This window comes from Triticum urartu, chromosome 6A, assembly GCF_056163025.1.
Source record: "Triticum urartu cultivar PI428250 chromosome 6A, HENAU_Tu73, whole genome shotgun sequence".
NCBI classification, from domain to species: Eukaryota; Viridiplantae; Streptophyta; class Magnoliopsida; order Poales; family Poaceae; genus Triticum; species Triticum urartu.
Window position 1 is genome coordinate 55,269,554 of NC_141878.1, and position 25,851 is coordinate 55,295,404.

General features: G+C 45.0%; 1 protein-coding gene across 1 annotated transcript; it reads right to left on the reverse strand.

Annotated features, from left to right (window-relative positions):
• Positions 1–16,275: 16,275 nt before the first annotated feature.
• LOC125512248 (zinc finger A20 and AN1 domain-containing stress-associated protein 10-like) lies at positions 16,276–16,713 on the reverse strand. The gene has a single exon (XM_048677344.1). The coding sequence runs from the start codon at positions 16,711–16,713 to the stop codon at positions 16,276–16,278; it is 438 nt and encodes a 145-aa protein (XP_048533301.1).
• Between the last annotated feature and the right edge of the window lie 9,138 nt (positions 16,714–25,851).

Consider the following 25,851-nt stretch of genomic DNA (forward strand, 5'->3'; position numbering starts at 1 on the left):
AGGAGAATGATGTGATGGACAAGACCCAATCCTAAGCCTAGCACAAAGATCGTGTAGTTCGTATGCTAAAGCTTTTCTAATGTCAAGTATCATTTCCTTAGACCATGAGATTGTGCAACTCCCGGATACCGTAGGAATGCTTTAGGTGTACCAAACGTCACAACGTAACTGGGTGACTATAAAGGTGCACTACAGGTATCTCCGAAAGTGTCTATTGGGTTGGCACGAATCGAGACTGGGATTTGTCACTCCGTGTAAGCGGAGAGGTATCTCTGGGCCCACTCGGTAGGACATCATCATAATGTGCACAATGTGATCAAGGAGTTGATCACGGGATGATGTGTTACGGAACGAGTAAAGAGACTTGCCGGTAACGAGATTGAACAAGGTATAGGGATACCGACGATCGAATCTCGGGCAAGTATCGTACCGCTAGACAAAGAGAATTGTATACGGGATTGATTAAGTCCTTGACATCGTGGTTCATCCGATGAGATCATCATGGAAAATGTGGGAGCCAACATGGGTATCCAGATCCCGCTGTTGGTTATTGACCGGAGAACGTCTCGGTCATGTCTGCATGTCTCCCGAACCCGTATGGTCTACACACTTAAGGTTCGATGACGCTAGGGTTATAAAGGAAGTTTGTATGTGGTTACCGAATGTTGTTCGGAGTCCCGGATGAGATCCCAGACGTCACGAGGAGTTCCGGAATGGTCCGGAGGTAAAGATTTATATATGGGAAGTCCTATTTTGGTCACCGGAAGAGTTTCGGGGTTTATCGGTAACGTACCGGGACCACCGGGAGGGTTCCGGGGGTCCACCAAGTGGGACCACCAACCCCGGAGGCTTGCATGGGCTAAGAGTGGTGAGGGACCAGCCCCTTAGTGGGCTGGTGCACCTCCCACAAGGGCCCAAGGCGCAGGGAGAGTGAGAGGGGGCAAACCCTAGGTCCAGATGGGCCTTAAGGCCCACCCTAGGGGCGCCTCCCTCTCTTCCCCTCTTGGCCGCCACCCTTGATCCCCATCTAGGGCTGCCGCCCCCTAGGGATGGGAACCCTAGAGGGGGCGCAGCCCCTCCCCTTCCCTATATATATGAGGCCTAGGGCTGCCCATAACACACGCGATTTGATCTCACCTCTTGGTGCAGCCCTCCCTCTCTCTTCCTCCTCTTCTGCGGTGCTTGGCGAAGCCCTGCAGGATTGCCACGCTCCTCCACCACCACCACGCCGTTGTGCTGCTGCTGGATGGAGTCTTCCTCAACCTCTCCCTCTCTCCTTGCTGGATCAAGGCGTGGGAGACGTCACCGGGCTGTACGTGTGTTGAACGCGGAGGTGCCGTCCGTTCGGCACTTGGTCATCGGTGATTTGGATCACGACGAGTACGACTCCATCAACCCTGTTCACTTGAACGCTTCCGCTTAGCGATCTACAAGGGTATGTAGATGCACTCTCCTTCCCCTCGTTGCTAGTCTCTCCATAGATAGATTTTGGTGACACGTAGGAAATTTTGAATTTCTGCTACCTTTCCCAACAGTGGCATCATGAGCTAGGTCTATTGCGTAGATTCTATGCACGAGTAGAACACAAAGTAGTTGTGGGCGTTGATTTTGTTCAATATGCTTGCCGTTACTAGTCTTATCTTGATTCAGCGGCATCGTGGGATGAAGCGGCCCGGACCAACCTTACACGTACTCTTACGTGAGACCGGTTCCACCGACAAACATGCACTAGTTGCATAAGGTGGCTAGCGGGTGTCTGTCTCTCCCACTTTAGTCGGATCGGATTCGATGAAAAGGGTCCTTATGAAGGGTAAATAGCAATTGGCATATCACGTTGTGGTTTTGCGTAGGTAAGAAACGTTCTTGCTAGAAACCCATAGCAGCCACGTAAAACATGCAAACAACAATTAGAGGACGTCTAACTTGTTTTTGCAGGGTATGCTATGTGATGTGATATGGCCAAAGGATGTGATGAATTATATATGTGATGTATGAGATTGATCATGTTCTTGTAATAGGAATCACGACTTGCATGTCGATGAGTATGACAACCGGCAGGAGCCATAGGAGTTGTCTTTATTTATTTATGACCTGCCTGTCAACATAAACGTCATGTAATTACTTTACTTTATTGCTAACCGTTAGCTGTAGTAGTAGAAGTAATAGATGACGTGACAACTTCAAGAAGACACGATGATGGAGATCATGATGATGGAGATCATGGTGTCATGCCGGTGACAATGATGATCATGGAGCCCCGAAGATGGAGATCGAAAGGAGCAATATGATATTGGCCATATCATGTCACTATTTGATTGCATGTGATGTTTATCATGTTTATACATCTTGTTTACTTAGGACGACGGTAGTAAATAAGATGATCCCTTACAAAAATTTCAAGAAGTGTTCTCCCCTAACTGTGCACCATTACTACAGTTCGTCGTTTCGAAGCACCACGTGATGATCGGGTGTGATAGATCCTTACGTTCACATACAACGGGTGTAAGACAGTTTTACACATGCAAAACACTTAGGGTTAACTTGACGAGCCTAGCATGTACACACATGGCCTCGGAACACAGAAGACCGAAAGGTCGAGCATGAGTCGTATAGCAGATACGATCAACATGAAGATGTTCACCGACGTTAACTAGTCCGTCTCACGTGATGATCGGACACGGCCTAGTTGACTCGGATCATGTAATCACTTAGATGACTAGAGGGATGTCTATCTGAGTGGGAGTTCATAAGATGAACTTAATTATCCTGAACATAGTCAAAAGGATTTTGCAAATTATGTCGTAGCTCACGCTATAGTTCTACTGTTTAGATATGTTCCTATAGAAAAATTAGTTGAAAGTTGATATTAGCAATTATGCGGACTAGGTCCGTAAACTAAGGATTGTCCTCATTGCTTCTTGGAAGGCTTATGTCCTTAATGCATCGCTCAGTGTGTTGAACCTCGAACGTTGTCTGTGGATGTTGCGAACATCTGACATACACGTTTTGATAACTACGTGATAGTTCAGTTAAATGGTTTAGAGTTGAGGCACCAAAGACGTTTTGAAACGTCACGAGACATATGAGATGTTTCGAGGGCTGAAATTGGGATTTCAGGCTTGTGCCCACGTCAAGAGGTATGAGACCTCCGACGATTTTCTTAGCCTGCAAACTAAGGGAGAAAAGCTCATTTGTTGATCTTGTGCTCAAATTGTCTGAGTACAACAATCATTTGAATCAAGTGGGAGTTGATCTTCCAAATGAGATAGTGATGTTTCTCCGAAGTCATTACCACCAAGCTGCTAGAGCTTCGTGATGAACTATAATATATCAGGGACATATATGATGATCCTTGAGATATTCGCGATGTTTGACACCGCAAAAGTAGAAATCAAGAAGGAGCATCAATTGTTGATGGTTGGCGAAACCACTAGTTTCAAGAAGGGCAAGGGCAAGAAGGGATACTTCATGAAACGGCAATTCAGCTGCTGCTCTAGTGAAGAAACCCAAGGTTGAACCCAAACCCGAGACTAAGTGCTTCTGTAATAAGGGGAACAGCCACTGGAGTAGAATTACCCTAGACACTTGGTAGATTAGAAGGCTGGCAAGGTCGATAGAAGTATATTGGATATACATTGTGTTGATGTGTACTTTACTAGTACTCCTAGTAGCACCAGGGTATTAGATACCGGTTTGGTTGCTAATTGTTAGTAACTCGAAATAAAAGCTACGGAATAAACAGAGACTAGCTAAAGGTGAGATGACGATATTTGTTGGAAGTATTTCCGAGGTTGATCAAATATCGTGCGCTCCCTCTATCATCGAGATTGGTGTTTGCGTTGAGCATAGACATGATTGGATTATGTCTATCGCAATACGGTTATTCATTTAAGGAGAATAATGGTTACTCTGTTTATTTGAATAATACCTCCAGTGGTCTTACACCTAAGATGAATGGTTTATTGAATCTCGATCGTAGTGATACACATGTTCATGCCAAAAGATAGTAATACCACCTACTTGTGGCACTGCCACTAAAGTCATATCGGTATAAAACGCATGAAGAAGCTCCATGTTGATGGATCTTTGGGCTCACTCGTTTTGAAAAGTTTGAGACATGCGAACCATGTCTATTGGTGTATATGCATGAAGAAACTCCATGCAAATGGACCGTTTGAACTCACTTGATTTTGAATCACTTGAGACATGCAAATCATACCACATGGGCAAGATGACTGAAAGCCTCGGTTTCAGTAAAATGGAACTGGAAAGCAACTTGTTGGAAGTAATACATTTTGATGTGTGCAGTCCAATGAGTGCTGAGGCATGTAGTGGATATCGTTATGTTTTTACTTCACAGATGATTTGAGTAGATGTTGAGTATATTTACTTGATGAATCATGCGTCTGAATTATTGGAAGGTTCAAGTAATTTCAGGGTGAAGTTGAAAGATCGTCGTGACAAGAGGATAAAAGATCTATGATATGATCATAGAGATGAATATCTGAATTACGAGTTTGGCACAGAATTAAGAGATTGTGGAAATTGTTTCACAACTGATACAGCCTGGAACACCATAGTGTGATGGTGTGTCCGAACATCATAACTTCACCCTATTGGATATGATGCATACCATGATGTTTCTTATCGAATTACCACGATAGTTTATGGGTTAGGCATTAGAGACAACCACATTCACTTTAAATAGGGCACCACGTAATTCCGATGAGATGACACCGTATGAACTATGGTTTAGAGAAACCTAAGCTGTCATTTCTTAAAAGTTTGGGGCTGCAACGCTTATGTGAAAAAGTTTCAGGCTGATAAGCTCAAACCCAAAGCGGATAAATGCATCTTCATAGGACACCCAAAACAGTAGGGTATACTTCCTGTCTCAGATTCGAAAGCAATAAGGGATTGTTTCAAGAATCGGGTCCTTTCTCGAGGAAAAGTTTCTCTCGAAAGAATTGAGTGGGAGGATGGTGGAGACTTGATGAGGTTATTGAACCGTCACTTCAACTAGTGTATAGCAGGGCACAAAGAGTTGTTCCTGTGGCACCTACACCAATTGAAGTGGAAGCTTATGATATTGATCATGAGACTTCGGATCAAGTCACTCCCAGACCTCGTAGGATGACAAGGATGCGTACTACTTCAGAGTGGTACGTAATCCTGTCTAGGAAGTCATGTTGCTAGACAACAATGAACCTACGAGCTATGGAAAAGCGATGGTGGGCCCGGATTCCGATATATGGCTCGAGGCCATACAATCCGAGAGAGGATCCATATATGAAAACAAAGTGTAGACTTTGGCAGAACGGCTCGATGGTCGTAAGGCTGTTGAGTACAGATGGTTTTTTAAAAGGAAGACGGACAATGATGGTAAATGTCACCATTAAGAAAGCTCGACTTGTCGTTAAGTTGTTTTTCGACAAGTTCAAGGAGTTGACTACGATGAGACTTTCTCACTCGTAGCGATGCTAAGAGTCTGTTGGAATTATATTAGCAGTCACTTCATTATTTATGAAATCTTGCAGATAGGATGTAAAAACATTGTTTCCTCGACGATTTTCTTGAGGAAAGGTTGTATGTGATACAACCGGAAGGTTTTGTCAATCCTGAAAGATGTTAATAAGTATGCAAAGCTCCAGCAATCCTTCTGAGGACTGGAGTAAGCATCTCGGAGTTGGAATGTATGCTTTGATGATGATCAAAGATTTTGGGTTGATACAAAGTTTATGAGAAACTTGTATTTCCAAAGAAGTGAGTGGGAGCACTATAGAATTTCTGATGAGTATATCTTGTCGACATATTGTTGATCAGAATGACGTAGAATTTCTGGAAAGCATATAGGGTTATTTGAAAAGTGTTTTTCAATGGAAAGCCTGGATTAAGCTACTTGAACATTGAGCATCAAGATCTATAAGGATAGATCAAAACACTTAATGGTACTTTCAAATGAGCACATACCTTGACATGATCTTGAAGGTGTTCAAGATGGATCAGTCAAAGAAGGAGTTCTTGCCTGAGTTGTAAGGTACGAAGTTAAGACTTAAAGCTCGACCACGGCAGAATAGAGAGAAAGGACGAAGGTCGTCCCCTATTCTTAAGACGTAGGCTCAACAGTATGCTATGCTGCATACCGCACCTGAAGTGTGCCTTGCCATGAGTCAGTCAAGGGGTACAAGAGTGATCCAAGAATGGATCACAGTACAACGGTCAAAGTTATCCTTAGTAACTAGTGGACTAAGGAATTTTCTCGGTTATGGAGGTGATAAAGAGTTCGACGTAAAGAGTTACGACGATGCAAGCTTAACACCTATCCGGATAGCTCTGAGTAGAGATACCGGATACGTATAATGGAGCAACAATTTAGAATAACTCCAAGTAGAACAGTTATTTGAAATGGCTCCAAATAGAGCGTGGTAGCTGCATCTAGGAGATGACATAAAGATTTGTAAAGCACACACGGATCTGAAAGGTTCAGACCCGTTGACTAAAACCTCTCTCACAAGCAACATGATCAAACCCAGAACTCATTGAGTGTTAATCACATAGTGACGTGAACTAGATTATTGACTAGTAAACTCTTTGGATGTTGGTTACATGGCGATGTGACCTGTGAGTGTTAATCACATGGCGATGTGAACTAGATTATTGACTCTAGTGCAAGTGGGAGACTGTTGGAAATATGCCCTAGAGGCAATAATAAATTAGTTATTATTATATTTCCTTGTTCATGATAATCGTTTATTATCCATGCTATAATTGTATTGATAGGAAACTCAGATACATGTGTGGATACATAGACAACACCATGTCCCTAGTAAGCCTCTAGTTGACTAGCTCGTTGATCAATTGATGGTTACGGTTTCCTGACCATGGACATTGGATGTCATTGATAACGGGATCACATCATTAGGAGAATGATGTGATGGACAAGACCCAATCCTAAGCCTAGCACAAAGATCGTGTAGTTCGTATGCTAAAGCTTTTCTAATGTCAAGTATCATTTCCTTAGACCATGAGATTGTGCAACTCCCGGATACCGTAGGAATGCTTTGGGTGTACCAAACATCACAACGTAACTGGGTGACTATAAAGGTGCACTACAGGTATCTCCGAAAGTGTCTGTTGGGTTGGCACGAATCGAGACTGGGATTTGTCACTCCGTGTAAGCGGAGAGGTATCTCTGGGCCCACTCGGTAGGACATCATCATAATGTGCACAATGTGATCAAGGAGTTGATCACGGGATGATGTGTTACGGAACGAGTAAAGAGACTTGCCGGTAACGAAATTGAACAAGGTATAGGGATACCGACGATCGAATCTCGGGCAAGTATCGTACCGCTAGACAAAGGGAATTGTATACGGTATTGATTAAGTCCTTGACATCGTGGTTCATCCGATGAGATCATCGTGGAACATGTGGGAGCCAACATGGGTATCCAGATCCCGCTTTTGGTTATTGACCGGAGAACGTCTCGGTCATCTCTGCATGTCTCCCGAACCCGTAGGGTCTACACACTTAAGGTTCGATGACGCTAGGGTTATAAAGGAAGTTTGTATGTGGTTACCGAATGTTGTTCGGAGTCCCGCATGAGATCTCGGACGTCACGAGGAGTTCCGGAATGGTCCGGAGGTAAAGATTTATATATGGGAAGTCCTGTTTTGGTCACCGGAAGAGTTTCGGGGTTTATCGGTAACGTACCGGGACCACCGGGAGGGTCCCGGGGGTCCACCAAGTGGGGCCACCAACCCCGGAGGCTTGCATGGGCTAAGAGTGGTGAGGGACCAGCCCCTTAGTGGGCTGGTGCGCCTCCCACAAGGGCCCAAGGCGCAGGGAGAGTGAGAGGGGGCAAACCCTAGGTCCAGATGGGCCTTAAGGCCCACCCTAGGGGCGCCTCCCTCTCTTCCCCTCTTGGCCGCCACCCTTGATCCCCATCTAGGGCTGCCGCCCCCTAGGGGTGGGAACCCTAGAGGGGGCGTAGCCCCTCCCCTTCCCTATATATATGAGGCCTAGGGCTGCCCATAACACACGCGATTTGATCTCACCTCTTGGTGCAGCCCTCCCTCTCTCTTCCTCCTCTTCTGCGGTGCTTGGCGAAGCCCTGCAGGATTGCCACGCTCCTCCACCACCACCACGCCATTGTGCTGCTGCTGGATGGGGTCTTCCTCAACCTCTCCCTCTCTCCTTGCTGGATCAAGGCGTGGGAGACGTCACCGGGCTGTACGTGTGTTGAACGTGGAGGTGCCGTCCGTTCGGCACTTGGTCATCGGTGATTTGGATCACGACGAGTACGACTCCATCAACCCCGTTCACTTGAACGCTTCCTCTTAGCGATCTACAAGGGTATGTAGATGCACTCTCCTTCCCCTCGTTGCTAGTCTCTCCATAGATAGATCTTGGTGACACGTAGGAAATTTTGAATTTCTGCTACGTTCCCCAACTGTCCCAATTGCATTCCGCGACCGACGAGTCCGGAAAAGGGTCCAAGCCGACAAGGTTGGACTTTTATTTGTTTTGTGCCGACGAGGCCGAACACTTCTCGCTTATAGACTTCATCAAAAATCCCGCCACCAGCGGTCCTAGATGACATTCACCATGGACCGACGAGGCTTTGGTAGAATACATGTTTGCACTGTTCATGCACGTTTGGAGAACAATTCACACATGCTTGAAGACAACGACCATCAAGAGCAGCTTAATCGGAGGTTTTCTACAAGATGCATCTTGTGGATGTAATTAACCGGATCGTCTTCCAAGGCTCCGGGAACCTGAAGCTACACAGTCGCTAAACTTAGTCAGATTGCATAGAGAAACATGATGTACTTTTTTGGGAACCATTTGATGTAATTCTCCAAAAGAATTAATGAAATACAGAGTTCCCCGATCTTGTGTGCCTCTTTTATTTATTTGTATACAAATGTATATTGGCACGCCCACACTTCATTTTATTGCCGTTGCGCATTAGGAAATACCCCTGCCCAGGGGACGTTTCTTTTTCGCGGAACAGTACCGTATGCTCATTACCATTAACATGAAACTGACATTGCCTTTGGTGCAATCAATGACAGCCCCTGCAGTATTCAAAAAAGGTCTTCCAAGAATAATAGACATATTATTGTCCTCGGGATTATCAAGAATAATAAAGTCCGTTAAAATAGTAACGTTTGCAACCACAACAGGCACATCCTCACAAATACCGACAGGTATATCAATTGATTTGTCAGCCATTTGCAAAGATATTTTAGTAGGTCTCAACTTATTCAAATCAAGTCTACGATATAAAAAGAGAGGTATAACCTTAACACCGGCTCCAAGATCACATAAAGCAGTTTTAACATAGTTTTTTTTAATGGAGCAAGGTATAGTGGGTACTCCTGGATCTCCTAACTTCTTTGGTATTCCACCCCTAAAAGTGTAATTAGCAAGCATGGTGGAAATTTCAGCCTCCGGTATCTTTCTTTTATTTGTAACAATTTCTTTCGTATAGTTAGCATAACGATTCATTTTGAGCATATCAGTTAATCGTATACGCAAAAAGATAGGTCTAATCATTTCAGCAAACCTCTCAAAATCCTCATCATCCTTTTTCTTAGATGGTTTAGGAGGAAAAGGCATGGGTTTCTGAACCCATGGTTCTCTTTCCTTACCATGCTTCCTAGCAACAAAGTCTCTCTTATCATAATGTTGATTATTTGATTGTGGGTTATCAAGGTCAATATCAGGTTCAATCTCTACATCATTATCATTGCTAGGTTGAGCATCAACATGAACATCGATATTAGCATTATCACTCGGTTCATGTTCATTAGCAGATTGTGTTTCAGCATTAGAAATAGAAATATCATTGGGATTCTCAGGTGTGTCAACAACAGGTTCACTAGAAGCATGCAAAGTACTATCATTTTTCTTTTTCTTTCTTTTAGAAGGACTAAGCGCATCAATATTAGTTCTCTAAGAATCTTTCTCAATTCTCTTAGGATGGCCTTCAGGATACAAAGGTTCCTGAGTCATTTTACCAGTTCTACTAGCCACTCTAATAGCAAAATCATTCTTATTATTTAATTCATTGAGCAAATCATTCTTAACTTTAAGTACTTGTTCTACTTGAGTGGTTACCATAGAAGCATGTTTACTAATAAGTTTTAGTTCACCCTTAACATTAGCCATATAATCACTCAAGTGTTATATCATATAAGCATTGCGTTTTAATTCTCTACCAAAATAAGCATTGAAGTTTTCTTGTTTAACCATAAAGTTATCAAACACATCTAAGCATTGGCTAGCAAACTTAGTAGGAGACTCTGGAAGCCCTGAAAACACAACCAGCACAACTATCCAGGTGGTCTCTGGAATCATCGGTTAGTCCATTATAAAAGATATCAAGTATCTCATTTTTCTTAAGAGGATGATCAGGCAAAGCATTAAGTAACTGGAGAAGCCTCCCCTAAGCTTGTGGGAGACTCTTCTTCAATTTGCACAAAATTATATATTTCCCTTAAAGCAGATGTTTCTTATGAGCGGGGAAATATTTAGCAGAGAAGTAATAAATCATATCCTCGGGACTACGCACACAAGCAGGATCAAGAGAATTAAGCCATATCTTAGTGTCACCCTTTAATGAGAACGGTAATAATTTAAGGATATAAAAGTAGTATGTTCTCTCATCATTAGTGAATAGGGTAGCTATATCATTTAATTTAGTAAGATGTGCCACAACAATTTCATATGCATAGCCATAAAAAGGATCAGATTCAACCAAAGTAATTATCTCAGGGTCGACAGAGAATTCACAATCTTTATCAGTATCAAAGATAGGTGAAGTAGCATAAGCAGGATCATATTTCATTCTAGCATTCAGAATCTTTTGTTTTAGCTTAGCTAATAATTTCTTAAGATCACTCCTATCATTGCAAGTAAGAAAGTCTCTAGCAGTTTCTTCATCCATAACATAGCCCTCAGGCAGAACATGTAAGTCATATCTAAGAGGAGAATCTTCATCATCACTCTCATCAATATTATCAGTTTCAATAAGTTCAGTCTCTCTAGCCCTAGCAAGTTGTTCATCAAGAAATTCACCAAGTGGCAAAGTAGTATCAAGCATATAAGTAGTTTCATCATAAGTATTTGATACGTCTCCAACGTATCTATAATTTTTGATTGCTCCATGCTATATTATCTACTGTTTTAGATATTATTGGGCTTTATTTTCCACTTTTATATTATTTTTGGGACTAACCTATTAACGGGAGGCCCAGCCCAGAAATGTTGTTTTTTGCCTGTTTTAGGGTTTCGAAGAAAAGGAATATCAAACCGAGTCCAAACGGAATGAAACCTTCAAAAACGTACTTCTTTTTCCTATATATATCCACGTACCCCCAAACAATCGGGGACGGAGCCAAAAACCTAATTCCACCGCCGCAACTTTCTGTATCCACGAGATCCCATCTTGGGGCCTGTTGCGGAGCTCCGCCGGAGGAGGCATCGATCACGGAGGGCTTCTACATCATCATCCAAGCCCCTCCAATGAAGTGTGAGTAGTTTACTTCAAACCTACGGGTCCATAGCTAGTAGCTAGATGGCTTCTTCTCTCTTTTTGGATCTCAATACAATGTTCTCCCCCTCTCTCGCGGAGATCTATTCGATGTAATCTTCTTTTTGTGGTGTGTTTGTTGAGACCGACGAATTGTGGGTTTATGATCAAGTCTATCTATGAATAATATTTGAATCTTGTCCGAATTCTTTTATGTATGATTGGTTATCTTTGCAAGTCTCTTTGAATTATCAGTTTGGTTTGGCCTACTAGATTGGTTGTTCTTGTCATGGGAGAAGTGCTTAGCTTTGGGTTCAATATTGCGGTGTCCTTTCCCAGTGACAGAACGGGTAGCAAGGCACGTATTGTATTGTTGCCATCGAGGATAACAAGATGGGATTTTTATCATATTGCATGAAACTATCCCTCTACATCATGTCCTCTTGCTTAAGTCGTTACTCTGTTTTTAACTTAATACTCTAGATGCATGCTGGATAGCGATCGATGAGTGGAGTAATAGTAGTAGATGCAGAATCGTTTCAGTCTACTTGTCTCGGGCGTGATGCCTATATACATGATCATACTTAGATATTCTCATAACTATGCTCAATTCTGTCAATTGCTCAACAGTAATTTGGTCACCCATCGTAGAATACTTATGCTCTTCAGAGAAGCCACTAGTGAAACCTATGGCCCCCAGGTCTCTTTCTCATCATATCAATCTCCATCACTTTACTATTGCTTTGCTTTTACTTTATTTAGTTTGCATCTCTATACCAAAAATACCAAAAAAATATTATTTATCATCTCTATCAGATCTCACTTTCGTAAGTGACCGTGAAGGGATTGACAACCCCTAAGCGCGTTGGTTTCATTGAGCTATTGTTTTTGTGTAGGTACGAGGGACTCGAGCGTAGCCTCCTACTGGATTCATACCTTGGTTCTCAAAAACAGAGTAAAATACTTATGCTACTTTGCTGCATCATCCCTTCCTCTTCGGGGAAATCCAACGCAGTGCTCAAGAGGTAGCAGTATCATGCATAGCAGAAGTGGCATCATCAATAACATGCGCATATCAGAATTAATAGCAGAAGTAGGTTTAGGTGTCGCAAGCTTACTCAAAACAGAAGGTGAATCTAGTGCAGAGCTAGATGGCAGTTCCTTACCTTCCCTCGTAGTTGAGGGATAAATCTTAATTCTTGGATCTTTCAAGTTCTTCATAATGATAAGCAGATATAAATCCCAAGTGACTCAAGGAATAGACTATGCTCCCCGGCAACGGCGCCATAAAATAGTCTTGATAACCCACAAATATAGGGGATCGCAACAGTTTTCGAGGGTAAAGTATTCAACCCAAATTTATTGATTCGACACAAGGGGAGCCAAAGAATATTCTCAAGTATTAGCAGCTGAGTTGTCAATTCAACAACACCTGGAAACTTAATAACTGTAGCAAAGTATTTAGTAGCAAAGTAATATGATAGTAGTGGTAACGGTAGCAAAAGTAATATTTTTGGGTTTTATAGTGATGGTAAAAATAGCAACGAAAAAGTAAATGAGTAGAGAACAATATCTGGAAAGCTCGTAGGCAATGGATCGGTGATAGAGAATTATGTCAGATGCGATCAATCATGTAACAGTCATAACCTAGGGTGACACAGAACTAGCTCGAGTTCATCAATATAATGTAGGCATGTATTCTGAATATAGTCATACGTGCTTATGGAAAAGAACTTGCATGACATTTTTTAATAGAGTACCGTGGCAGCGGGGTCCTAGCGGAAACCAAGGGATATTAAGGCCTCCTTTTAATAGAGTACCCAACCAAAGCATTAACACATAGTCAATACATGAACTTCTCAAACTACGGTCACCACCGTTAAGTATCCCGTTTATTGTCACTTCGGGGTTAATGGATCATACCACTTAATAGGTGACTATAGACTTGCAAGATAGGATCAAGAACTCTCATATATTGATGAAAACATAATAGGTTCAGATCTGAAATCATGGCACTCGGGCCCTAGTGACAAGCATTAAGCATAGCAAAGTCATAGCAACATCAATCTCAGAACATAGTGGATACTAGGGATCAAACCCTAACAAAACTAACTCGATTACATGATAAATCTCATCCAACCCATCACCGTTCAGCAAGCCTACGATGAAATTACTCACGCACGGCGGTGAGCATCATGAAATTGGTGAAGGAGGATGGTTGATGATGACGATGGCGACAGATTCCCCTCTCCGGAGCCCCGAACGGACTTCAGGTCAGCCCTCCCGAGAGAGTTTAGGGCTTGGCGACGGCTCCGTATCGTAAAACGCGATGATTCTTTCTCCCTGGTTTTTTCTCCCCGAAAGTGAATATATGGACTCAGGGTTGAGGTCGGTGGAGCGTCAGGGGGCCTGCGAGGCAGGGGGCGCGCCCAGGGGGTAGGGCGCGTCCCCACCCTCGTGGACAGGTGGAGGCCCCCTGACGTGGATCTTCCTTCCAGTATTTTTTATATATTCCAAAATAATGATTTTCAGGTCATTCCGAGAACTTTTATTTCTGCACAAAAATAACACCATGACAATTCTGCTGAAAACAGCGTCAGTCCGGGTTAGTTCCATTCAAATCATGCGACTTAGAGTCCAAACAAAGGGCAAAAGTGTTTGGAAAAATAGATACGGCGGAGACGTATCAAGCAGCGCCACCGCCTAGCCACCGTGGACAGCAGCGCCACCTGACGGCCACTACCAGCGTGAGAGGCCATCACCCGCCGACGTGATCCATCTCATAGCCGAGAACCCCGCCGGGCGGCCGCCTCCTCTGCGCCACACGCCGGGCCACTGGAGCCAAATCCAGTTGGATCTAGTCACAGACCATCCCGCACTGCACTTCCTCGTGCAACACCACCAGCCCTCCCAGCTTCGCCGCAACCACTCAACACCACGTTGCCGTCGAGCGCCATCGCCGGTAGCAAGCCGCCGCTCTGTCGCGACCCAAATCTGGGGTTGCCCCACGCGCCCTTGGTTGTCCTGCACCACCTGACCACCGATGCGAGAGGGAAGAGGGCCTGCGCCATCGACATCGGCCGCCCTGGCTTAGCCCGGCAGCTTCCTCCCGCGCAAACAAAGGGGGGGGGAGGGAGGTACGGCCGGACCTGGTGGCTAGGTTTGGAGCTCCTCCCGTGTCACCCGAGCGGGGACGTCGCGGGGGCTTATTAAAGCTATTTTACAGTTGCACGCTGTGTTACAGTTTGTTGTTGTTGTTGTTGTTGTTGTTGTTGTTGTTGTTGTTGTTGTTGCAACATTAGTAATTACTCCCTTTATAAAGAAATACAAAAGTATTTTGCTCTTATATTTCTGTAGAGAGGGAGTAGTTTCTCCTGCTAGCAGGCAAGCGCAGCAGATGTAGTGTGTGGTTCGCTGCATGTCATGCATGTGGATTTCAAGGATGAAGAGCTACGGATGGAGCACTTGCGCGCAAAGGCTGGCCCAAGCATGGATGCAAATCCAGCCAGCGACTGATGCTCGGATCGGATGGATCGATTATTTACGGCCTCTCACAAGGAAAGGAGACACGCCCATCTGCATGGCTATTCCGCGCGCGCTCGTTCCAACGCCCGATTTCGGACAGCAGTCTAAACAAAGTCAAGTTTCCTTAAACAAATCTGGGTGAGGGTTAATTAAATGACGCAGCGGGCCCCCCACCGGTTGAAATCACGGGGCCAGAGAGATTTATGGTAGGAGACAGTGGGCCCCATCAACTGATTTCACGGAGCCAGACTTTTGACTTGGTTCATCAATCCCACCTGGTGGGTCCTACTTCCTTCGCTGATGTTGCCGTAAGAAAAGATTCGCTCGCTGCAGCGATCGACCGCGAAAGAGTCGTTTCGCTGCACAAGGCCATCGAGACGCATTTCTTTTGCCGTTGTAGCACCTCATAATTCTTCCGGAATCTGCCGATTGGATCCGGATGTGGTGGACTGATTGACCAGCCAAAGTTGGTAATTTAGAGCATGGCTAGCTCTCATCTAAATGAGAAATAACTAAATCTCATCGATCTAACTGTTACCCTGTTGGATTTTGCGCAGACTAATGGGATTTTTTATTTTCATTTTTTGGTTTGATTAATCAAATGGCATAGGAGTTAGATCGGATGAGAGATTCGGGCAGTTTATCATCCCAATGCATGATGCGTATCAACTTGCGAAGAACGTAATGGATATTTATATGAATTTAACTTGATGGAAAAAATACAGGCCCATCGTTTAGCTAGTTATTACACACAGCCTCCTCGCCACAAAGGTAGAAACAAGGGAGACGCAATCAAACACATACTAATTCCACAGTTCATCTCTAGGGCGTCTCCTGCAAGAGTCAGCACAGCGTGAGGTACATATCATGGGTAGAAGCAAGCATTCAAATCCTCGATGTCCGGACTCATAAGGATGATGCGGATCTCTTTTCTGAAGATGAGTCAGTGGCCCGATGCTGATGACGGTTTCTAAAACGTGTGCGTTTTAGATTTTTTGCACCGACTGTTGGTTCCGATACGTTATGTGGATGGATTGACGATGACACCGGTTTTATATATGGGGAGTGAGAGCACTCCATATTATCGAGTTTGTAAGGATGGGTAGTGACTTGGAGTGAATTAATGTATGATCTTTTCAGATCTTTATGAAATATTTAATAATGATGATTGCATGCATCGATTGATGCAGAGTTTAACCTTCTTTTCATTAAAAACAAGAAATCCTGGACATCTTGGGCGCGACGAGAAGCGGGTTCTTGCGCGTGACCTGCTCGCGGCCGGCTGCCATGTAGTCGAAGAAGCAGACGTGTGCGTCGGCATGGCGGTGCGCGCCGCAGCAGGTGGCCGTGGCCCACCACCGGCACACAAATCCCAGCAGGCCCACCTTTTGCTGGCACGCATTGCATCGGTTCTTCGTAGCCCCCGCCGTCTTCTCGGGCGTCTTCTCCTCGCCTCCAGCTTTCGCCAGCTTCAGCGACCTCAGGCCGGACATGACGGCGGCGTCAAAGGCCATGAGGTCCAGCAGCTGCTGCCGTTCCTTGTAGCAGTTGGAGCAGAGATCGTTTGTGGCCGCGCCGTCGCCGAAGAACCCGCAGCCGTTGGCGCACGGGGCCGCGCCGCCGCCGGCATGCTGCCTCGCCTCCATGTTCTTGGTCGTCGGGCGAGGGGCCGATCGATTGATTTACGAGCAGGTCTCGCGCGACGTGTTCTCGCCGAGAAGGTTGGTTGCTCGCGATGGCCTCTCTTGGAGATTTTGTTGCGTAGCGAAAGCCTTTTATATATACTAGCACTAGCGAGCCCATGGACGATGATGCATGTTGGGCAACGGACGGACCTTCTCGCTCTGTACTCGATCGGGCTCGGAATCCGAGCAGTGCAAGGAAGGAAGCTAGACGCCAGCGCGACCCAGGCAATCCGGTGGGCTGAGGGCTGTGTTCTTTTCAAGACTAGAATCCGCTTGACTAACTCGATCGGAAGGAGGTCTCCGTGGCGCGGGCACACTAGGCAGTGGTGCACACGAGCAAAGTGGCAAGGCAGCGGCGGCAAGCAAGCACCATCGAGATGTTCGGTACGGAGGTATAGGAGTGTACTACTCCAGCGACATCCCAGCCTCTAACAAAAAAACCCTGGCCGACCTGCTCTTGTTCAAGTTGAGCTCTGCATCCATCACACTCTCCACTCATCTGGCCATTTGCACCTGTTCCGCCCCATCGATCAATCAGCCTCTTTCAATTCCATCCATGCGGCCGTACGACCAGGGTTTTCTCGAGGGTTTTGCCGGCGGTGTCCTGACCATCCCCGCGCTCCTGCTCACGCGGGGTTGCTCATTCGATCAGATATATGGTAGTAACGGGTCCATCGTCTCTCACACCCACCACCTTCTCACTCTCTCTCTCACACATCCTTCCTCTTTTTTCTTCATGCAGCTAGGTAGCGCAAGTGTTGCTAGAGTGGAAATTAAATCAAGTCACTGCCAAGATAAACAAAATGAAAAAAATCAAATCAGACATGGTGCGACTAGCTGTTCACGATCGTCATAGTGCATGGGGATGCCACTTCATCTAAACCCACATTGTCCAAAACTGATATAATCAAGGGGTGAACTCAGGAGGAAACCATAAGGTTCAAATAAATAAGTGGAAATCACAAGTCGGAAGGGGATGGTAAGTGAGAGTCTCATAGACTCATATTATTATTTGCAGGGTTCATTTGAGCGCTTTGAGCCCTCGCTCCCTTTTTATCAGTAGTATTGCAGAATTTAGCATCGTACAGCCACACATCATGTCATAATTTTAGTACTTTGCATATAACTAAAGACCAGTACCTTGGGAAGCACCTTGCCGGAATATCCATTCAACATACTCCAAACTTTTTCTACACGAACTAAAACACATTTTTTGAACCGGGCATTACCCTTTTCCATTGCAAACAACAGAAATACAACCAATTCCGAATACAGAGTCAGGAGGAGGGAAAGAGGTAAGGCGAGTTCAAGCTACCAGGAAACCCACTGCCATTCGGTCGCCGTCGACCCAAACGCTGTGGGGCGAAAACCTGATAACACCTACAGTTCAAGAGTACCAAGCTCCAACAAACCCAAAGAGAGATACATGCCAACACACCAAAAGATCATAAACGTAAAGGAAAAGCTACTATGAAGATGATGGCCCTCCTAGCAGCACGCCCACTTCATCCGCTTCAAAGCAGCATGGGACCACAACGTTCTTCAAGCTCCTCCAATCGGCTGGGCGGCAGTCGCGCAAAGCCTCGTCAGCTGCATCGTGCTGGTCCTGATCATCTCGGCACCTGAGCGTAGCTTGTCAGTATCATCACCTTTCTGCAGCCCTGTCCAATATAAAAGAAAAGAGCACATAGGGAGCACGAATTCAAAAGAAGACTTAATTTGCTTTTTCTCAAAAGTAGCCTTATTGCGAACGAGCCAGATCGTATAGAATTTATCCCCTCCTGGAAGGAAGGAATAGCACCAAGCAAAGAATTGCCAGTAGTTATCAGGACACTTATCGGTGCCAATAGCCACCCCCAATAGATCGCCACACCACCCTAGCGACCGAACATGTAAAGAACAGGTGCTGAGAAGTCTATTTCGTTATAAAATGAACATACAGGGTTCCTAGGCCATTTCCTATGGCGCATCACCTGTCTAGTCAGCACCGCGTCTTGCAAGAGTTGCCACATAAAAATTTTGATCTTGAGTGGAATTTTAGCCTTCCAGATCCATTTATAATGACACCCATTGAGAGGTTTTTCAAGCCACTTATAAACAGATTTGGTGCTAAATTTACCATTCTGGTTCAGGTTCCAAACCACTCAATCCTCTTTGTCAGTAAGAGGAAGTTTGTTAACTGTATCTAAAATGACCCCCCATTGTTCAAATAGAACAGGAGTGAGCCTTCGTCTGAAAATGGAATCCGCTTCCACATTAAACACTTGTTTGATAGTACATTCAGGGGTATTGCAAATATCAAAAAGTTGAGGGTATTGATCCTTGAACGGAAGCAGTCCGTTAGTAGGATCACTCCACACCCTAGCAATGTTTCCAGATTCGATATCAATTTTTCTACTAGCCATATAAATTTCCTTGACTTTTAGCAGGGCTTTCCAACAAGGAGAGTCAGAAAATCTTAGGCCAACATTAGCTACTGTCCTATTCCGCAAGTAACGAGCACGAACAATGTTTTTCCACACCCCATTTTGTGTTTCAAGCTTCCACCACCGTTTTACCATCAGACTAATGTTCTGTTTGCGCACGTCCTTAATCCCCAGACCACCCTTCTCTTTGGATCTGCAGATTCTGCTCCATTTCACAAGATAATATATTTTTTTCTTGTTACACCCTTGTCAGAAGAATCTTCTTCTATGCTTATCCAATCTTTCAATGAACGTTTTGTTCATCAGCCACATAGATATATGGTACAGTGATATCTGGGTGACAACAGAGTCTAATAAAGTGTGTCTCCCTCCCATGAAGGCAACATTACCCACCCAAGCTTCAAATCTTTTTAGATATTTGCAGACAATGAACTCCCAATCAGAGTTTCTGAGGGTGGTATAACTAACAGGCATGCCCAGATATCTTAGAATAAATCCGAGGCATACCGTCGATCATCCGAGGATCAAGCAATCACACGAGCACAACACCGAGATTTGTTAACGAGATTCACCGATATGGCTACATCCCCAGGGCCTGCCTACGGGCGCTTCTCCCCATGACACCGCTACAATACCGCACTCGGTCGCCCTGGACACCGGCACATGACGCCGGCTTCCCCTGCATTCCGGTGCTATTATGTTGGCATAGGTTACATCGTGTGTCTACCCCCGCTATATATGAGAGGCCTAGAATACAAGTGTCCTACTAGGACACAACTTCATATCCTATCTAAACACAATACTACTCAGAGTTCAACTGTAACCTAACTCGTACACTATATTCGACACAACTCTAACAAACTTCACCTTGACGAATATTCTCCACCACCTTGAATTCGTCAATGCATCAAACTTCCATGTACATTGGATTTGAGTTTATCCCATGAGTACCGCTGCTACTCCAAAGACTCCATATGTCTCCACCTGCAACTTGTAGTCCCTTCTTTTCTTGACCACGGTCAACACTCGAGCAAAATTAAGTTCCTCTTTACTCTAGTCTATACTCCCAACTTCCAGAGTATCCGTCCAACTTCATCACACACCGATCACTGACCTGCGTGAAAGTGAACAACTCACATATTGGGTGTCACACATAAGAGTTACCTGAACTGAACACCATTGCTCCTTTCTTGACTTCCTGTTTGAAACTTGAAGGAATTTCACTATTGCTTGTAGTCATCCCGAGTCAAATTCGCAGTTGCCTCACCACATGTATGACCACCAGAGTCCTGACCCGTCTCCATGCCTCGTGCGTACCGCACGCCTCGCCGCTATAACCGCGTCGAGCCTCCGCTGTCCCGGTCGAGTCTCAAGGGTCGCGAAACCACACCACTCAACCCCCACTGCAGAGTACCACCGATCATCACCAACCGATGACGAGTTTCACGCTTCCATCAGACCACTGGGCTCCAATCCGAATTACGTATCCCTTGCTTTTTCCCGCCTGCTGAATAGGCTTCGATTCTCTAGATCCTTACACCGTGCCTCTCAATCCAGCTCCACCTTCAACATGACTCCATGGTAGATGATTTATCCACCCTCACGCCTCGTTGATTTCAAGCTCCGTGTGTACATCACCTTGAATCAACCACGCGCCATAGTCTTGTCGAAGCCGCACAAGCCTCGGGCATGTGCACCACGTGTTTCCACGCCCAAAAGTCGGTCACCATCAGCATCACGCTTCTATGTCGTCGTCGCCGATCCCACCACCGTCTTCTGTACCAACCGATTTGCGTCGATCCGTCAGACTGATTAGTCCGACCAAGCCGAACTTGTTCGACTGCGTGACACACTCGAGGCCCCCAAACTGTCTTCCGCAAATTTCTATCCATCACATGATATTTCATCTTAGCTGACATGACTTCCTGCAACGCCTTCAAGCATCCTTGTCGCGCCAATAATTTTTCACCCGTGTCTGCCATAACCCAAGGTTTTCAATTCCGTAGAACCTCTCCACCTCAAACCAGGTAACCGTTGACGCAATGGATCTTCGTACGGTTGACCCTGTAAAAAATACATGAGCAATCTCCCTTCATGTGATAGCTCCGCTTGTAACACCCGACGCTAGCTTTGCTTTGTCCTGCCTCTTTCGGATGGATGCACATAGACGATGGATATTTCCTCCGACTCAATCTGCTACTGCCTTTCTGTGTCACATGAGGACTCGATCCTCTTCTTTTTTTTGTCTCAGCCAAATCTCGTACCCAGTACGCAATACACAGCTTGTACGCCTCCTGCCTTCCACCGCCGGTCGCCGGACTCCGCGTCCGCGTACACGCGTATACCCGAGCAGCCCAATGCTACACGGCTGCACGCGCCTCCGGTCTGATCCGATCCTGCTCCAACGCCTCACGCGGCCAGCCTGCCACGGTTGTACGCTCGCCCGTCGAAACGTTGAGCGATCGCCGCACGTCCTGCCTGCCGCTTGCACGTGTCTGACAGCCGAACGCTCGCCCGATCAATCCCCGGGATCCATTGCCGCACGTCAAGCCTTGTGTGCGCACGAGCCGCTGATTTGCTTTTTTCTAATCTCGCCCAAAACCACGCCACAGTGGCTGCATCTCAAACTCGATATTTTCTTTAGATCAATGAATCCGCAGCCTTCTCGTAACCTAGCTATGATAACACTTGTTAGAATAAATCCGAGGCATACCATCGATTATCTGAGGATCAAGCAATCACACGAGTACAACATCGAGATTTGTTAACGAGGTTCACCGATATGGCTACATCTTCGGGGCCTGACTACGGACGCTCCTCCCCATGACACTACTACAATACCGCACCCGGTCGCCCTGCGTTCCGGTGCTATTATGTTGGCATAGGTTACATCATGTGTCTACCCCCGTTATACATGAGAGGCCTAGAATACACATGTCCTACTAGGACACAACTCCATATCCTATGTAAACACAATACTACTCAGAGTCCAACTGTAACCTAACTCGTACACTATATTCGACATAACTCTAAAAAAGCTGCCTATATCACAATTGAAGAGGTCGGCATATTGCTTAATCACAGCATCATCTCCCCCCACAGTTAAAATCTCATTTTTTTCTTTGAAAATTGACTTCTAACCCAGACATCATTTCAAACATGTACAGCAACAACTTCAGGTTGACTGCTTTGTCGATGTCATGTTCAAGACAGATAATTGTGTCATTTGCATATTGAAGAACCGCAACTCCATCAGGGATCAGATCCGCAGCTAAGCCAACCAGCACATTATTACGCTGGGCATTCTTCATCATTTTCCTGAGGCATTCAGCAGCTAAATTAAACAGGAATGGGGAGTGAGGGTCGCCTTGCCGTACCCCTTTTGCACTATGGAAGTACGGCCCCACACTATTACTCAATTTACCGTGCCATTCCAAAGAATCTGGCTAATCCACCCACACTAGGTTTCATTAAATCCCCGCAGCTTATGGCATTCTAATAAGAAATCCTAGTTAACCTTATCATATGCTTTCTCAAAGTCCAGTTTCAACACCACACCAACCCACTTTTTCACATATGTGTAATTAAGGATTTCATGAAGCGAGAGCACACCATCCATAATGTTCCTCCCTTTGACAAAGGCATTTTGGACTGGACTAATTAGCTTGTCAGCATAAACCGAGACTCGGCGATCTAGGACTTTTGTGATAAGCTTATAGGGGCATCTAAGTAAGCAAATGGGTCTGAACTGTTGGATTTTGTTAGCCCCGGAGAGCTTCGGAAGCAGCGTGATGATCCCGTAGTTCAACCGCTGAACATCCAACGTCCCTTGGTGAAAGTGTCTAAACAAGGCCATGATATCATCTTTGACTATATCCCAGCACATTTGGTAGAATTCTACCGGGATATTATCAGGTCCTGGGGCCCTATTGGGGGCCATGTCAAAAAGGGCCTCTTTGAGAACTCTCTGCACAGGTCGGTGTTATCCTTCTCACTAAGCTTTTCCTCCGATGCCTATGTGTCACTAGTAGAAAAAGGGCCTTTAGTAACACTAATATTTCTTGAATAATTAGTTTGACCATTGTTTGACCATAGTTTGACCACAGTTTGACCAGATTTGACCAAAATTGAAATAACTGAAATAATTATTTAGTAACACTAATATTCTAGAATAATTAGTTTGACCATTGTTTGACCACAGTTTGCCCACTGTTTGAATTTTTTTCGATTTTTTTCACTCTAGATCTTAAAGCCCCGTAACTTTTTTTCTATTAGGTTTTTGAGGATTTTGAAAATGTTTAACGGGGTTCCCCGGCCTGAACCGGGACTAATGGGGTTACCTGGCCTGGACCAAAGCCCCTTTTTCTACTAGTGTGTCAGGATCCAGGTGAAACTAGTTTCCAGGCGCTGGGCCGAACAGTTCTTTATAGAACTCAGTGGCGTGTGCAATCAATTTATCGGTGCCGTCTATCTCCATGTCACCAACCTTAAGGGAGTGTATCGTGTTTTTCCATTCACGCCCATTAACTATATGATGGAAGTAATCAGTATTCAAATCCCCTTTGAGCAACCATCACTCGTGTGATTGTTGTAACCAAAAAATTTCCTCACTCACAAGCAGCTCATGAAGTTCAAAACAGACATCGATCTTTCTACTGTATAGCTCAGGGGAAAGAGGGGCTTCTTCTTCTAATTCTTCCAACCTTTCCAGCTCCATCCGAAGATCTTCCTTCCTTTTCTTATCATGGCCAAATCTATCCGAGCCCCACCCTTTAAAATACGACTTAAACCTCTTGAGCTTGATGTTTAAAACATCGATGGGATTGGAAGAAAAAACCTTGTGTGACCAAATTTTCTAGACCAACGGCAGGAATGTATCATCTTTCACCCAAGCTAGGTCGAACCGAAACTCTCTTGGTTTTGGAGCCTCACGCCCCTCCTCACCCATGGACAGCAACAGGGGGTTGTGATCTGAGATTTCCTGAACCAGCTTCCTCACAGAAACCAAAGGAAACAAATCCTCCCAGGATTCAGACATCAGGATGCGATCAAGTTTCTCCAAAGTGGGATGAGTTTGATTATTAGTCCAGGTGTACTTGCCCGCTAATATGAATTTCTCTAAGCGCCAGGGTATTTATATTGGAGTTGAAAATATTAGATGATTTGTGACTAGACATCTTTTTGTTTTTCTCCCCAGAGTGTCTAAGAATATTAAAGTCCCCACCCACAATATACGGGACTTGCATACAGCCACACATTGTAGCAAGCTCACTAACGAATTCTTCCTTAAATTCCTCATGAGCAGACCCATAGACTATTAACAAACCCCAATTGATTTTCTTTTTCTTATCATACAGCACTAGCTGTAAGATATATTTGCCCTTATCACAGGAGACAATATCCAGGTTATCATTTCTAATACCACATAAGATACCCCGGCCTTCCCAACAGAGGGAATCCAGTTCCAACTAAAGATATTAAAGGGATCAATTTTCCTCAAACATCCAGGAGTGAAGTTTCTTTTCATGGTCTCTTGCAGACCCAGAAAATCCACATAATGGTCACTGATCATATCAGAGAGGCAAGTGGCCATTCCCTTCTTGCCTACCCCCCTGGAATTCCATATGACACCTTTCATTTAGAACGTTTTTTATGATGCTGAGCCCTAGTAACCCTACCAGGAGGCAATGTAGGGTTACAGAATTCATCCCCTATGGAGTTCTTCTTCTTTTGGCTACTAGTCACAGGCCTAGAGAGCTTAACCGCAGATCTGCGTTGCTTTTTCTTATTGGATCTACCAGCAGAGCATTGTTCATTTATAGTTTCATCTTGTTCTAACCATTCAAGGTTGACAAGAGCTTTCTTCCTCAGCCCATTAGTGACAATAATGTCATCATCATCGCCCTGCCTATTGTCCTCTATACTATTCTTTTCTTCTAGGTTCCCTCTGACTTTTTCCAACTCACGAAGCACATCAATGTAAGTAAAGTCATTGTCCGGGATACAGACCCCCAGTTTAAAAGCCCTTATCATTAAATCATTATCAGAAAGAAATGCGAAAGAATTTTTGTTCAGGTTTGGTTTGTTACCTGCCACATATTTCTCATTGGACATCCTCACAGCTCTAGCTTCCACATTTTCCTACATGCCTCGAGCGTTACGCTTGCTGAATCTGTGTACGCCTTCTGGGGCAGGTGGTGGAGTGAGTATGATCTCCTCATTACGGTCAGGTGAAGGGAGTTGAACCACATAATCAGTAGATATCTTCATCTTCGGGTCCACCTCACCATCAACCTCCACAACCTGAGTAATATTAGTAACAGCCGCAACATATGATAGACTGCGATTAACCACAGAATTGTTTTTTGCCTGCACTTTGTGAGAATCAGACCCAGGTATCACATTTTCCGGGATCACAGTTGGGCCGACTGTCGCCAGCCAGCTCGAGGCACCATGTGCATCCTCCAGATCATACACACCCTTCTCTCTAGCCAAAGTTTCGATGAGCAGAGATCCGTCCACCTCACATTCAGAGGAGGCAGATATCTCATTCTCAACTGGCAGCGAACGACAGGTTTTGCCACCACGAGAAGTACCACTTTTGCCATGATCAGGGGAATCAGAACGACTATCACCGTCTTTTGGATCATCTCGTTTTCTCTTGGAGTTGGGT